The 14,264-nt window shown below is 44.3% G+C and overlaps 2 protein-coding genes across 5 annotated transcripts in view; both read left to right on the top strand.

Annotated features, from left to right (window-relative positions):
* BEND5 (BEN domain containing 5) overlaps positions 1 to 7,427 on the top strand; it is a 52,480-nt gene extending 45,053 nt beyond the window's left edge. For 3 of the 4 annotated variants that reach the window (XM_053576012.1, XM_053576014.1, XM_053576013.1), the window contains one exon: positions 7,251 to 7,427. In XM_053576012.1, the coding sequence (XP_053431987.1) occupies positions 7,251 to 7,408 (158 nt within the window). In that variant the 3' untranslated portion in view covers positions 7,409 to 7,427. Of the gene's footprint in view, positions 1 to 3,224; positions 3,327 to 7,250 lie in introns of all 4 variants that reach the window. The other variant, XR_008376880.1, reaches the window with a different exon arrangement.
* AGBL4 (AGBL carboxypeptidase 4) overlaps positions 1 to 14,264 on the top strand; it is a 1,493,965-nt gene that overhangs the window by 1,235,255 nt on the left and 244,446 nt on the right. The gene's annotated exons all lie outside the window — the stretch shown is intronic.

Below are 14,264 nucleotides of genomic sequence, written 5' to 3'. Positions count from 1 at the left end.
TCTTTTTTAAAAACACTTTTAAACCCTTCACTATTCCTGTTTTGCAAATGAAGAAACTGAGACGTGGCGATGTTAGGCAACTTGGCGAGGTCTTACACTCACAGAGCAGACCCAGGTGTCCAGGCCAGCAAGCGGGCCTCAGGATCTGTACTTCTAAACTTCACAATGTTCTCTGAGTGTCCATATCTGCATATTTTGATGAAGAAAGTAAGACTCAGTCAGTTAACACATACACAGAGAGTGCTCAAGGAAGGTACACATATTTTAAGAAAGGAAAAACTATTAAAATTGTAATATTCAATATATACTCATGAATACAAGTCATGTTGAGCACTTCATGTAATTGTAGAAGTCAATATGACTTGAGTATTACAATTTTAATATAGTTTTTTCCTTTCTTTTTTTTTTTTTTTTATAGAGACAGAGTCTCACTTTATTACCCTCGGTAGGGTGCTATGGTGCTACAGCTCACAGCAACTTCCAACTCCTGGGCTTAAGCGATTCTCTTGCCTCAGCCTCCTGAGTACCTGGGACCATAGGTGCCCACCACAATACCCAGCTATTTTTTTGTTGCAATGTGGCTGGGGCCAGGCTTGAACCCGCCACCCTCTGTATATGCAGCTGGCGCCCTACACTGAGCCATGGGTGCTGCCCGTTTTTTCCTTTCTTAAAACATGCGTAGGGTGGTGCCTGTGGCTCAAAGGAGTAGGGCACCAGCCCCATATACCGGAGGTGGCAGGTTCAAACCTCGCCCCAGTCAAAAACTGCAAAAAAATAAAAAAATGTAATTTGGGGGGCACCCTCTGTATTTTGAACAGGTCCCAGGCAGGTTCTGGGGGTAGACAACAAATATGTCCAGAAACAAGACAGAAAGTTCAAGATTCTGTGAGCTTCCTTATATGACGAGGTAGGACAAAGAGGGCTGCTCTAGCTGGGGCGGTTGGAGAAGATCAGGCTGAGAAGGTGACACTGGAGCTGCAAGCTGAGTGGGGAAGAGGCAGCCCTGTGAAAGGCTCAGGAGCCGAGAAGCCCCGGGTGGCTGGAGTGTAGAAGACGGGAGGGTGGGGTCAGGGACGTGGGCCAAAAGCCAGTCCTACAGGAGTGGGAATGCACAGCACACAGCTTGGATTCACTCTGCTTACAGGAGAAAAGCAATGGAGTTCCCCCAGTCGTGGAGTGACCACGTGGGAGATCATTTAGGAAACTAATGCAGTGATCCCGGGGGAGATGCTACTGCCGGAGACTAAGGTTACAGCAGGGGAAGTGGAGAGAAATGGCCAGGTCGAGGGCATATTTTGGAGGTGGCAGGACACAAATTAAGCAGCCAGCTTGAGGTCACAGCTACAGATTTCAGAGTCCAGACTGAATACCACGGGCCCTTCCTGTGCTCTGGGCTCGCTCTGTGCAGTACAGCTGTCTCCCTGGCCTGGCCAGCTCCTGCTTAATCCACTAAGGCAGCCACTTACTTACAGATAATCAGAGCTAAGCTTCAGTCTGGCTGCTGTGTGAAACAGTAAAGCCTGATTCAGGAGTTCGCCCTGAGAAAGAGGCCCCCCTGGGGACGAAACTTTGCCTTGCCTGGTAGGTGGCTGACCTCTCATTCCGCTGCACTTGCTGGAGCGTGACTTGGCAGGTGCTGGGTCCCTTCCCATCACTGGCTGTCCTCACCACTGTCGCATGACATGAAACCATCTGCTGTGTGTCTGCCTCGGGGGCCCTAGAGACCATATCTGATTATCTTCACATCCTTGCTGCCCAGCACAGTGGCTGGCACACAGTAGGAGCTCAGTAAATGAGTGTTGAGCAGGAGAAACACTGAGACCCACCAGCTGATCCCTGAACAACTGACCATTGGTGTGCTTCCTTCTAAATCCCTTTTCCTCTCCATGTCTCAGTTCCCTTAGCTGAAAACTTACCTCTTACAACAGTCAGGGCTGCTGAGGAAGTAGCAGTGAATTCCTCCCCAGCTGCATGGTCTGGGGCCATTACCCATTCACTCCACCGCCTCCCAGCTCCCTCCCTGCTGAACTGCCTCCTTTTCCAATCCCTTTTTAAATTTCTCTGCTTTGTTTCCAAACATGATAGTCCCCCTGACACCTATCTCTTTCCCAAAAGGTGGGCTTATCTCTTCCTTCACAGAGAAAATAATTTCCACAGCTTCGAACCACCACACTGGCAGACGTAACTCTGTCCCCCGCTTTGTACCTTCATGCCCGAAAAGCAGTTTCCTTCTCTTGGTTGGTGCTGGTAATTCTCTCCATCGGGGCCTAGATTCCAGGCCACCTGTCTTCCTAAGTCTTTGTTGCTCTAATTTTATGCTCCTGTTCTACTGAATCCTTCTCAACGATGTTTAAATATGCCTCGATTACTCACGTCTTACAAAAGCAAACACTCCTTCAAGGGCATTTCTGTCACCCCGCTGCTGCTGCCTCTCTCTTCTTCACTTCCTGGCTTCTCCTGACACTTCCACTGTCTGTGCCCCTGATAATGCCCCTGCCCATCGCCTTCCACTCCCAGCCTTCTGCCTGATCTGTCTTCACCAAGGTCCCAGTGACTTCCTCATTACTAAACCCAGGCCTCGTTTCCCTCCTTCTTACCAGCGCTGTTGAAGGTGACCATGCTTCCTTTACTGAGAAATCCATTCTGCACACTGAGGATGTCTCCCCACCTTGCTGGCTGTCCTGTCTCCTTGGTGAAACTCACTTCTCTGTCATCCCACCAAGCATTCCTGGCCGGTCTTCTCACCTTTCATGGTTCCCACTGCCATCAGTGTGCTCTCGGCTCTGGGTTCAAACCCGTGTGCCTCACCTGGCTGATGCCTGTGATCTGGCCTCAGTGACCCCTCTGACCTCGCCTCACACCACACTTCCCACTTGCCCCTGTGCATAGCCGCAGAGGCCTTCTTCAGCCCTTCCTATTCCACCGCCGACAGTGACCTTCCTGATCTGCACGCTCTACCTCCCGGTCACTTAGGCCTCCCAGCCTCCCACTGCTCCCTGTCACATCACCCTGCTTAAAGTCCCTGCATAGCATTTCTTATTTACTTGCTTACTTGATAATTGTCTTTCTCCCATCTCCTCCCTTAGAATAAAAATGTTATGAAGATCTTGTTGAGGGATACCCCACAGTAGAGAGCTCAGTAAATATTTGTTGATGCCCAGATCTGTGTTTGACCCCAGTTAACACTTCTGAGTTCCTGATCCACATATTCATGTGCCCCCCAGTGATCTCCTCATGGATGTCCACGTGATGTTGGCAGAACTTCCCTGCTAACTGCTGTCTTCTCTTCCACAAAGCCTCCTGTCTGTGCTGGGCTCCCTGTCCTGGTGAGTGACACCACTAGCCCAGGACCCACCTCACCCTTGACTCCACATGCCTGGCTTTTCTACCCCCAAATACCTCTTAAATCATCTGTTTCTTTCTATAGCCACTGCCCCTCTCATAGCCCAGGCCACATCATTTCTCCCCTTCACTTCCCTGGCAGCTTCCAGACTCCCCTTCCCATTATGTAACCAGAATAATCATTCAGAAATCAGATATGATCCTTTTACCACTACACCAGTAATGGCCGGTTCATGGTGTTCATTATTAAGGGCTAAGCTGCTTAGCAGGCCATAAAAGCACCTTCGTAATCTGGGCTCCTGGCTGTACCTCCAGAATTATTTTTCAGCAATACTCCCCTGTGAACTCTTAAGTTATTACCACGATGAACTACGTATCTCCTGAACGAGCATTGTGCCCTCTCACATTGGGGGGTTTGTAAATGCCGTTCGTGGTGCCTCAAACACTGGTCACACTTTCTAGCCTACATCTGCTTAGATGTCCCTGACCTCTTTGGGTGGGTGGGTGCTTGTGTCACATGTCCCGGAGTACCCAATATTGTCTCAGTTCTCTTCTTACTATGTCTTTGCCTTCTAGGAGGCTTGTCCCCAACCCCTTAGAGCCTATAAATGCTTTCCATGTAAGTGGAAGGAAACTGACCAGCCCAAGGTCATACAATTAATTAGAGACAGAGCCAAGCTGAACTGGAGTTTGAGGCTTCCTGCTGTCACCAGAAGTTTCTTGTGTTACTGAAATACTATGTTGATTATTATTTTTTTACCACAACACAGGCAGGTTTGGAGTCTGTCTCCCATCCCACCATATAGTCACTGTTTTTAGCCTAATTATTTGAGCTATTCCAGATTGCATTTGGCTGGTTATACCCATGCAAGCTGTCTGCTGGATTGAGATTGTATTTATTTTGTTTGATTTTTATCACATTTAGTCACATTTGCCATGTAAAAATGGCAAAAGCCTTTACACTCACAGAATTGGGGAGGATTTCTCTTCTCTTTGATTTCAAAATCTCTCCTTACCGGACAGCAGAGGGATGGGGTGAATGCTGGCCCTGCTTTAGGAAAGCAGAGTCTTACTCTAATGACAAGCTCCAGAATGACAGTTAAACCTATTAGGGTCAAATGACCTTTTGCAGAGTGCCTGAGTTTTCTAAATGAGCCTCAGCATTGCGTTCTGGTTAATTTTTATAACTTTTTTAATAGGACACATTAGCGCTGTTATAAACCTTGTTAATTAAGCAATAATCTCAAATGCTCCCTCGCAGAGGGAGACATTCTCAGCAACTGCAGGTGATTAATATCTAGAGTCTAGCGAAAGCCTTTTAATCAACCTGAGGAGCCGTTCAGGGCTGGTACCCCTAGGAAATAAGCATGATTGGAATTCTTTGGGGAGCCCCTCTGAAAACCTTCCTGCATTCACACCTTTCTCTTTCTACAAGGGCTTGTCCTAGGGCTCATAAGGGCCATCACACCTGCTCTCCTGCCTCCCGCCTCCATCTTCTCTCTCCTTTGCCTCTTTACCTGCCCTTGTTACTTTGCTGACAACTAGACTTACAGCTGCAAGGATCTCCTTAGATTTCACTACTTTCATAGTGAAACTGGGACCCAGAGAGGTTCCTCCTGGAGGTTGCACAGCATCTAGGGTTAGAGCCAGATTTGAACTCCTGAACTTCAAAACAGTTCTCATCACCATCCATCCTCCTCATTTGGTTCTGATTCCAGCAAAATCACTGTGCCTCTTTGCTTTCTCTTGGCCTGGAGAGGGAAGCCCGAGCATCCCTGTCTGTGAAGGGAGACTAGGTAGTTACAGCTTTATCAGATTGTGATCAGCACTTCACCAGAGAGACAAGCCAAGCAGGTGTGGGAGCACAGAGTTGCAAGTAGAGTGGGGTAGGTTCCAAAAAGGCAAAGTCTGGAAGAATGGGTTGGAGATAGGTGAAGGGTGTTGCCAGGGTATTCTGGGCAGAGATGAGAAAAGACACTGATGTGTGGGGGAGCTGGGAATGGAGAGGGAAGTGCGGGTGAGCATAGCAGGGCCAGGGCCCTCTACCTTCTCATCTCGCGATCCTTATGAAAGGCCAAGGCAACAGCAAGTGAGGATTAGTCAGGCTTGGGAGTAGTGAAGAAACAGTGGAGGCCAAGTAAAAGCTTTTAAAGGCTTCCCTGTGCAAACCCTTCTCAGTGGGGAATAAAGGGTGCCCGTGAAAGACCGCTTAGCTCACATGCCCCTGCAGCAGGACCTGCGAGAGGAGGCAGGCCGCCCGGCTCCAGGTCCGGGGTCCACTCCGTGTGTGGGGAGGCGGGGGCGGATTCTGCCCCACACTCACTCCTGTTATCTGGGCCTCAGTCTTCTCATACGTAAGTGGAGGAGTGAGCACAGGCCGGTCTCCACGGGCCCTGCTCGTGCTGGCATCCTGCACCTCTGAGAGGATTACCTGCTCAGGCTGCCTTTGTAAAGACAGGATTTTGCAAATTCTCCATAGCAGTCCTTAGGATTGGATTGCCACTCCTGCTTAGGTGAGGAAACTCAGGCTCAAAGAACTTAAAATTTCTACCCGAGTACACACCTGATGGTACTTTCTCCACCCACACCCTAGTCTCATGTCCAGAACGTTTGTGTTCACTCAGGTTTCTCTGGGGAGGCATTTATTCATGCATCCATTTAACATTTATTTACTTCATAAGCACTGTGCTAGGCCCTGGGAATTTATAGTTGCATGTACATAAAATACTAAAACAACCCCATACAGTATGGTGTAATATTCTCTACAGTTTGAAAAAGGCTATCAACATGTTTATGCCACATGCCTCATGGCAGCCTTTAAAAAGACACTGTGTAGTGTGTTATCCTTGTTTGTGAGGTGTCCCCAGGCCAGGTAGTCAGCTGACATCAGGCTCAGCCAGGCCTTGCCCAGGGCTGACTCTTTGCCTCATCATAGCAAATGGTAGACTCAGTAAGAGAATGGCCATCCTAAGCCTCATTAATAATGGTCACAGTGAGACAGCACTTCATCCCCATCAGGTTGTCAAAACCTTAATAATGTGACCATGTCAAGTATTGTTGAAATAAGCAACCAATACTTGGATACCCTGTAGATGGGAGTGCCAGTCAGCACAACCACTTTGGAAAACAATTGAAGTCACCTAGTAAAGTTGAATATGTACATGTCTTAACATTCAGCAATTCCACACCAAGGCTCATACTGGAACATCTCCTGCATGTGTACCCCAGAGACATGTGCTGGTGTGTTTGTACCTGCAAAACCAAATATCCATAGACAAGAAAATGGGTAAACAAGTTGTGGTACGGACTTAAAATAGAACGCTACTCATCAGTGAAAATGAATGACCTACAGCTTCATGGATAAATCTCAGAACTAAACAGCTGAGTGAAAAAAACAAATAGGCCCATTTGTAAAAAGGTTGACAAGTGTTGTTTAAGGATATGTACATGTGTTAACACCAAAAGCAAAGCAAAGCCAAACTTCAGGAGAGTGGTTACCCCTGGGCAGGGAGAGGAGGGAAGAGGATTAGGGTGGGGCATCTAAGAGTTTCAAAGGGACAGGAGTGTCTTGTTAATATGGGTGGAGGGTATGTGGGCATTTTAGCATTATTTATTTTTATTTTAGGCTTGTCAATTGAAGCAATGGGAGTAGAGAAGGAATAAAGAAATCTGTATCTGGTTGTGATCAATTAGTATAAACTTACCATTTTTAAAGTGTAAATTTATGTGTATATTTTACTCTTTTATAGGTACATTATGATGCAGATTTTAAAATATGGTTATTCCAGATATGTGAATTGATATTTGGGGAGTACGTCAGGAAGCATGTTTTCTTTTACCCCCACCCCAAAAGATATGTAGTCGAATTCGCCATTAATCCCCGGCCTTTGTTTCTTCTCCTTGTCTAGAGTGTTTGTATGACAGAATAGCACAGGAAACTGTGGATGAAACTGAAATTGCACAGAGACTCTCCAAAGTCAACAAGTACATCTGTGAAAAAATCATGGATATCAATAAATCCTGTAAAAATGAAGAACGAAGGGAAGCAAAATACAATTTGCAATAAACTTTGGATTTTTCATAAAGCCTTTGTGTTTTCCTTGTGTGGTGTGTGATATGCGAGCGATGGTGCCGTCTAGATCAGACCCCACCATGCGTGGTGGTGTGGGGGGAGGGAGCCAGTTGGGTTCTGAGGTCAGCTGCCCAGACAGCAGATGGATTTGCTGAGATCCAGGCAGCAGCCACAGTACTGGTGCTGTTCTGGGGCTGGGAAAAGCACTCTTTTCAAAGGAGAATAAAGTGTCTTCGAGTTGCCTCTCACTTGACTGGGATATGAACTAATATTTCTACAAACCATGCAAGAATGTCTCTCTCTGTTCTCTGTTTTGTTCTATAATAAAGCTTCATTAATTCTTTGATGTACGCAATCATTATCCTCGTTTATTTAAAATATTGCATGTACAGTGGAGGTAGCCAGTGTGCTATATGGCCTGGAATGCCCTTCCTTTCCGGGGAGGAGCATACAGGCTGAAGGAAAGAAAATTCATAAGAGATATGGTTGCTGTCTTCGGATCTGAAAGGCTATCTCAAAGGAAAAAGATTACTTTCTCTGATTTCAAAGGCCAGATCTTGGACCAATCACCTTTCTCACTCAAGATGATCTGAGATTCAGCTTCCCTGATAATTTGAGTCAATCCTTGTAAAGGAATGAAAGGGGGTGATAAGGTGGGGTAAGACAATGTCGCCGGCTATCAGTTCTGCGTCGTATCTTGTATCTCAAGTGTTCTCTGAACTTACATAGTTTTTATCTCATTCTTCATTCAGTCACTGAATCTCTAAGGTGCCTGGCCTACATCCTGGCAAACCGTCTTAGAGCGTCCTGTTGATTTGCACTTTCTGTAATGCCTATGAAGTATGCATGGTATATTGGAAAGGGCAAGGGCTTTGGGCTGATGCTTCTAGATTCTATGCCTGGCTCCTCTGCTTGCTTTGGGCTTAACTCGTCTTTAAGTTTCTGTTTTCTATTTTATAAAAAGGAGATAACATTTGATATATATGGGGGCCATAAAGTTCATGTGCAAAATTGGCCACCCTGTACATATGTATAGTACTGAATAAATGTTGGCAATTTCTGATTATTGGCTTTTAGTCATTGGTTGGAAAACTTTGGCCTTTGGTTTTTCTAATGGTTTATCCATTAATTGGTGGTCTGTAACTAAAAGCTCAGGGTCACTGGGGTAAGAAGAGGAAGTGATTGCTACTTCGAAAACTTCTCTATTTTAATAAATAAAATTCTTTGTAATGCAAAATATATGCTTGCTAATAGGATACATAGCTGTGAATTTCCCTTTTCACGGTATTTTCCTTGCTCTTCATAAACTGGTCACATAATAAATCTTGGACTGATGGCTTACCTTCTCGGAGTCCTTATCAGTATCATGGGGAAAAGAACACCTGCCTCACAGAGCATAAAGGTAACTAAATAATAATAACAGATACTTAGTGTGTGCTGGGACTTTTCTAAGTGTTTAATGTAGATTAACTCATTTCATGAGATAAGCAAAGTTCCTGACAGTTGGTAGATAGTAAATAAATTCTTAAGACATGTTCATTTAAAGCCATGGGGCATCTTGGGCATGAATAGTGTGGAATGCAGGAGAGACTAGAAAAAAGTAATGTGTCGTTGTGGAGCTCGTCTCCTTTTCTCCTTAAACATGGAAAAGACAAAGACTGAGATCTACATTTCTCTTTAAAGACTAATACAGAAAGGTACTTGATATATAGGTGCTTTTAGGCTGTGGGAGAAATACTTCATAGTTATGAAAATATCTACAGTAAAAATGCTATAAGGTGTATCAAAGTGCTTTGCATAATATATGATGCATATGTTAGAGACAGAATAGGGCCGTGAAAAATTGTGGGATCTGGGTTCAAATCCTGACTTTCCCACTTCCAGACGGGTTACTTGACCTCTCGGGGCCTCATTTCTTCTAACATGGAGATAATGATCCCTAACTCAGGGTTCTTGTGGAGAGTAATCTACGGGATCTGTGAAAAGGCTCTGTAAATCTGAAAGACCTATGCAGATGTTATTTTTAGCATCTAAGGCAGAATGTATGATGTGTAATGATCAGAAATGGATGCACCAAGGAAGCACGCTTGTAAGAGCCAATTCTGGTAGAGAATTAAAAGGGTTTGCACCCTATTTAGACTGAGATGGTTTTAAGCCTCTTTCAGGTACCTGGTGCTCTGTTAAAATGAAATGAGGGCAAGGCCATCATTTTTAACACATACAAATGAAGAAATAGGCTTAGGAAAGGTTATATAGTTTCTTATCCAGGATCCCTGGAACTGTCAGCAATGGAGCTGGGTCAGAATCCAAGTCTGTGCAAAGCCTGGCCTTTTACTTTTTGCCTGAAAGATGGTAAGTCATGGTCTGAGCTGGGAATCTAGCACGTAATCTCAGGGCATGTTTAGGGATAATTAGTCAATGGATTAATTCAGGCCCTTAGGAGGGACTGGGAGTAATAATAATATGCATATGCATTTATAGTTTCATTACATTCAAATACATGACACAGAACAGAAATTCATATATGTAGTAGAGCGTTTCCCAAACATTTCCAATCTTTTTTTTTTTTAACTTTTCTAATCTTAAAAATTTGCTGAGGTGCTTAGAAGACAGATTTCCTGAGCTTTGACAGTCTGATTCAGTAGGTCTGGAATAAGGCTGGGAGCATGTATTTTAACACAAGTACCACGTTTGAAAAATAGATCCACTTCAATGAAACAGTAAGAGTATTTCCTATGTAAGGCAAACAAACCAAAAAATTGATGTTCCTTCTAAAGTGCCAGAGGATATTTGATCAGATAAGATAAGTTTCTTCTTAAATAACAGGATCTGCTCCAGCGTCTGGTTGAGCCATCCTCATCATGCTCACCGAAGGCTGTTAGCTGGTCACGAGGCAGGTGACTTTTCGTCAAGGCACCAATGATTTTTCCCTTACTTATACACTTAGATTCTTTTGATTCCTGTGCCAGAGTTGTGAATCATGTAGAAGAAGACAGTCAATACAGAATTGGCAAGACCTGAATCAATGAGATTTGGGCACTTGCCTTAAGAAGCTCTGGAAACAAGCTCTGGTTACCAGATGAAACAGAAAGACGGGGCTTGGCTTATTTCCTAGCCGAGGAAAATGTGTTAGTAAACTGTTAGCACTTGTGTATTTCTTATATGCATTTCTAAATTATGACTCTTATAAAGAAATTATAGAAACTTTTGGAAAAATTGGGGAAACTCTTCAAATTGCACTCCTGAAAGCGTGGTGATATATCTCATCTAGGTATAACTGTGTATTGTACATACTTGTGTTTACAGAATGTGATCAAGTTTGTATCCTTCCCTTTGCATTTAACATGTTTCCTTGTATTTTGTGAAATTTATAACCATCAGTTTTAACATCCGCAAAGTAGACAATATAGTATAAATGATCTGATCAGCTGCCCAGGCGGTGGGGCTGATCCACAGGCCTGCCAGTTCAGGAAGGATCTTGCCACTTCCATCAGCATGGTGGTAGAAGGGGCGTGAGTTAAGAGGGAGATAGGTTTGAATTCAATTCCCAACTCTAGCACTTACTACCTCACTTGCAAAAGTTCCTTCATCTTTCTGAACACCATTTGCAAAACGGAGGAAATAATGCCTAGCTATGGGGTCCTTGGGAGGACTGAAAATGTAATGAAAGTGCCCAGACAGGGGTCTAAGTGTCATCAGTGTTAACACTGGGATTCTAATCCCTACCCCTGTTCATTCCTCACCGAAGGATGCTCCCACCCTGTGTCTAGCCTGCTAACATCTTTTGCAAGGTGATCTTGGGTTTCATGTTGTACATTTCTTGTGTTTACAGAGTTCTCGATACTCTGGGGCTTTTCCCTGTGCACAATGACTAGGCTCACTCCTGGGCTTCCAGCTCCCCTCTCCTAGCTCCTGCTACCCAGCTGGCTTATTTGCCTGTCCTTGGATTTTTAGATGGTTTATGAATAAAACTCAGATGAAGAATTTTATATTGCACAGTATTGCACATATAATTTTTGCTTTTGTATCTGCAAATGGACATACCAAAAGATAGTTTCATCACTTCTTTTGAAGGATTGATTGCCAGGCAGCTGCACAGCCTCATGGAATGCAAAGGTCAAAAGTGAACTTGGAGGTTCTCTACCCAGATCCCACTACAGGTGAATGCCTTTCCAGATCATGCTTAAAGCCTCCAGGTATGAGGAATTCATCCTCCTACCCAGTAGTCCATCCAATTTTTGTCACCAGTAATATGTTCTTTTGTTGAGCTAAAAAATCTACTTCTCTGAGACTTTTTTGATTTAATTTTTTCATTGATAAATAATAATTGTACATATTCTCAGGGTACACAGTGATATTTCTTTCTTTCTTTCTTTTTTTTTTTCTTTTGTTGTTGTTGTTAAGACAGAGTCCCACCCTATGCCCTAAGCAGAGGGCAGTGGCATCATACATCATAGCTCACTGCAACCTCAGACTAGGGCTGTGGGCAGCCTGCCACCTCAGCATCCAGAAACTCACCACAGCACCTGGCTGGGTTTTTCATTTTCTTAGGAGTTGAGGTCTCACTCTCGCTCATGCAAATCTGGAACAATTCTCCCTCCTCAGCCTCCTACGGTGCTGGGGTTACAGGCGTGAGCCACTGTGCCTGGCCACAGTGATACTTCAATACACATGTGTGGTTATCTAATCAGAGGAATTAGCATATTCATCATCTCAAAGATGGATCATTTCTTTGTGTTGGGAACATTCAATATCCTCCTCTAGGTCAAATTCTCACCTTTAAAACCACACAGAGGTTCTACGCATAGCCCTTCATTGAGTTAAATGTGGCTATCATTTCTCCTCACCAGAACAGCTGGAATTTTGTTCTATCGTTTGTCGTGTGAGGCTGCCTGGGAAAGTGGGGACCCTGGATTTAAACAGCCCTGGGTTCAAGTTCTGATTTGTCTACTTACTGAGGCAAATTCTTTTGTTTCTGTACTGAACAAATTCTTCTTTTTTTTTTTTTTTGCAGTTTTTGGCCGGGGCTGTGTTTGAACCTGCCACCTCCAATATATGGGCCGGCGACCTACTCCTTTGAGCCACAGGCACCGCCTGACCCTGAACAAATTCTTAACCTCTCTTTGCTTCAGTTTTCTTGTTTTAAAAATGGAGTAGTGATATTACCTCATAGGATTGTGTCAAGTATTATGTAAGATAACGTGAATAATGTATGTAGGCAGCCAGTATCTATTAGCTCCCTAATTCCAAGAGCACTGCCCATCCTGGCTACCCTTTTAGGACATGCCCCTAAAGATGAGGCTCAGGACTGGACACGGTGCTCTACGACAAGTCTGATCAGCAGGATGTCACCTCTTACTCCCAGACTTTAAATTAACATCTTTAGCAATAGAATTAGTTCCTATTGAGCCGATCAAGTTCAGTAGGGTAAGACTGAGGGTTGTGGTAGGGGAAATGTCACCAAATTCTCCCCTGTTCCCTCTTTTTGGCTAACATAGTACTAGTCCCTTTGGTTTACTGTGCTGTTAGAGAAAGAACAACGAGTCTGAAGCCAGAGAAACTCACACTGAATTCAAATCTTGCCTTCACTTTGCCTGTTACATAGTTGTCATTGTAAAATCATGCTGGCCTACTGCTGTGCCTCCAGTTTCCACTGGACCCCAGTTCCAGCCTTCAGTAAATGTGGGGTCTCTTTCTTTTTTCCTCCCCTTTTTCATCCCAACAGCTCTTCAGTCTCACCCCTCCCCCCAAGTGTGTGAATTTTTCACATACATTTCTTAAATGAAATACAGGACTTTGCATTCATTCCCGTTCCATTTCACTTTATTGGTTTCAGCCCAACATTCCAGCTGGTTGAGATCTTCTCTTCCATTTGTGTTTAAAATACAAAAGAAAATTTGAAGAAATCCAAAGCCTAAGAAGAAAACCCAGCCACCGTACCGTGAGCACAGCCTAACTGCACGTTCACTTCTGAGGGTCCCCCCTGCCTGTCCCCTGGCAGCGCCTCTGCCTGTGGTGGCTGGGCGGTGTCAACCGGCCATCTGTCCTACATCTGCGCTCTGCCTTATCTGCTTCACATCACACGGCAAACATTTCCTTCTCCACTGCCCAATTTTCATAGCTATCGTTTTAATACCCTTCCCAGTAGAGGGCCATGATTAATTTCTTATCTCTCCGCTTACATTTTGTCTCTAGTTTCTTGCTGTTGGAGATAATGCTTCTATGATCGTTTATGATTGCTTTCCTTACGTTAGTTTTCTTTCTTAAACTCCCAGGAGCGAGCTAACTGGTTAAAGGACAAGAACATTTTTATAGTTCTCCCCATGTGTTGCTATATTGCTTTCCAAAAGGTCGTTAAGCCATATCTTGAGCAGTAGAGACATGCGTGGGCCAGTTTTCCACAACTTCTTCAGTACTTGGAATTTTTAAAGTTTGGCGACTTAGCTTTCTTAGCTTATCAATGTACTTTTTCAACTTCTTCCTCTGTGAATTGTCCGTGTGTACATTTGGGTATTTGAGGAATTCCTTTTGGAATTCTATTATATATCCTTCCTCCAAGTTTTATTGTACATAAATATGATCCTTTGTGTCAAGGATCAATAATAATGTTTAGTTCAGTAAAGAACCAGTGCTCTTCTACTGGAGACCGCTCTTCTACCCTTCCTAATAATTAATAATAATCACTGAGCTGGATTATCCCCATAGTTAGGAGTCCTGTGGTCAGGGAAGGGCTCTGAGATGTGACATTTGAGCTGACACCTAAAGGATGTGAATGTCTGCGAGACCATTTTTCTTTCTGTCCATCCCTCCGTGCATTCACCTTAAACGTGCTGCATCTCTAGCCTGTGAC

Source organism: Nycticebus coucang, chromosome 22 (assembly GCF_027406575.1).
Source record: "Nycticebus coucang isolate mNycCou1 chromosome 22, mNycCou1.pri, whole genome shotgun sequence".
NCBI lineage: Eukaryota > Metazoa > Chordata > Mammalia > Primates > Lorisidae > Nycticebus > Nycticebus coucang.
This window is presented reverse-complemented; position numbering and strand designations above follow the sequence as displayed.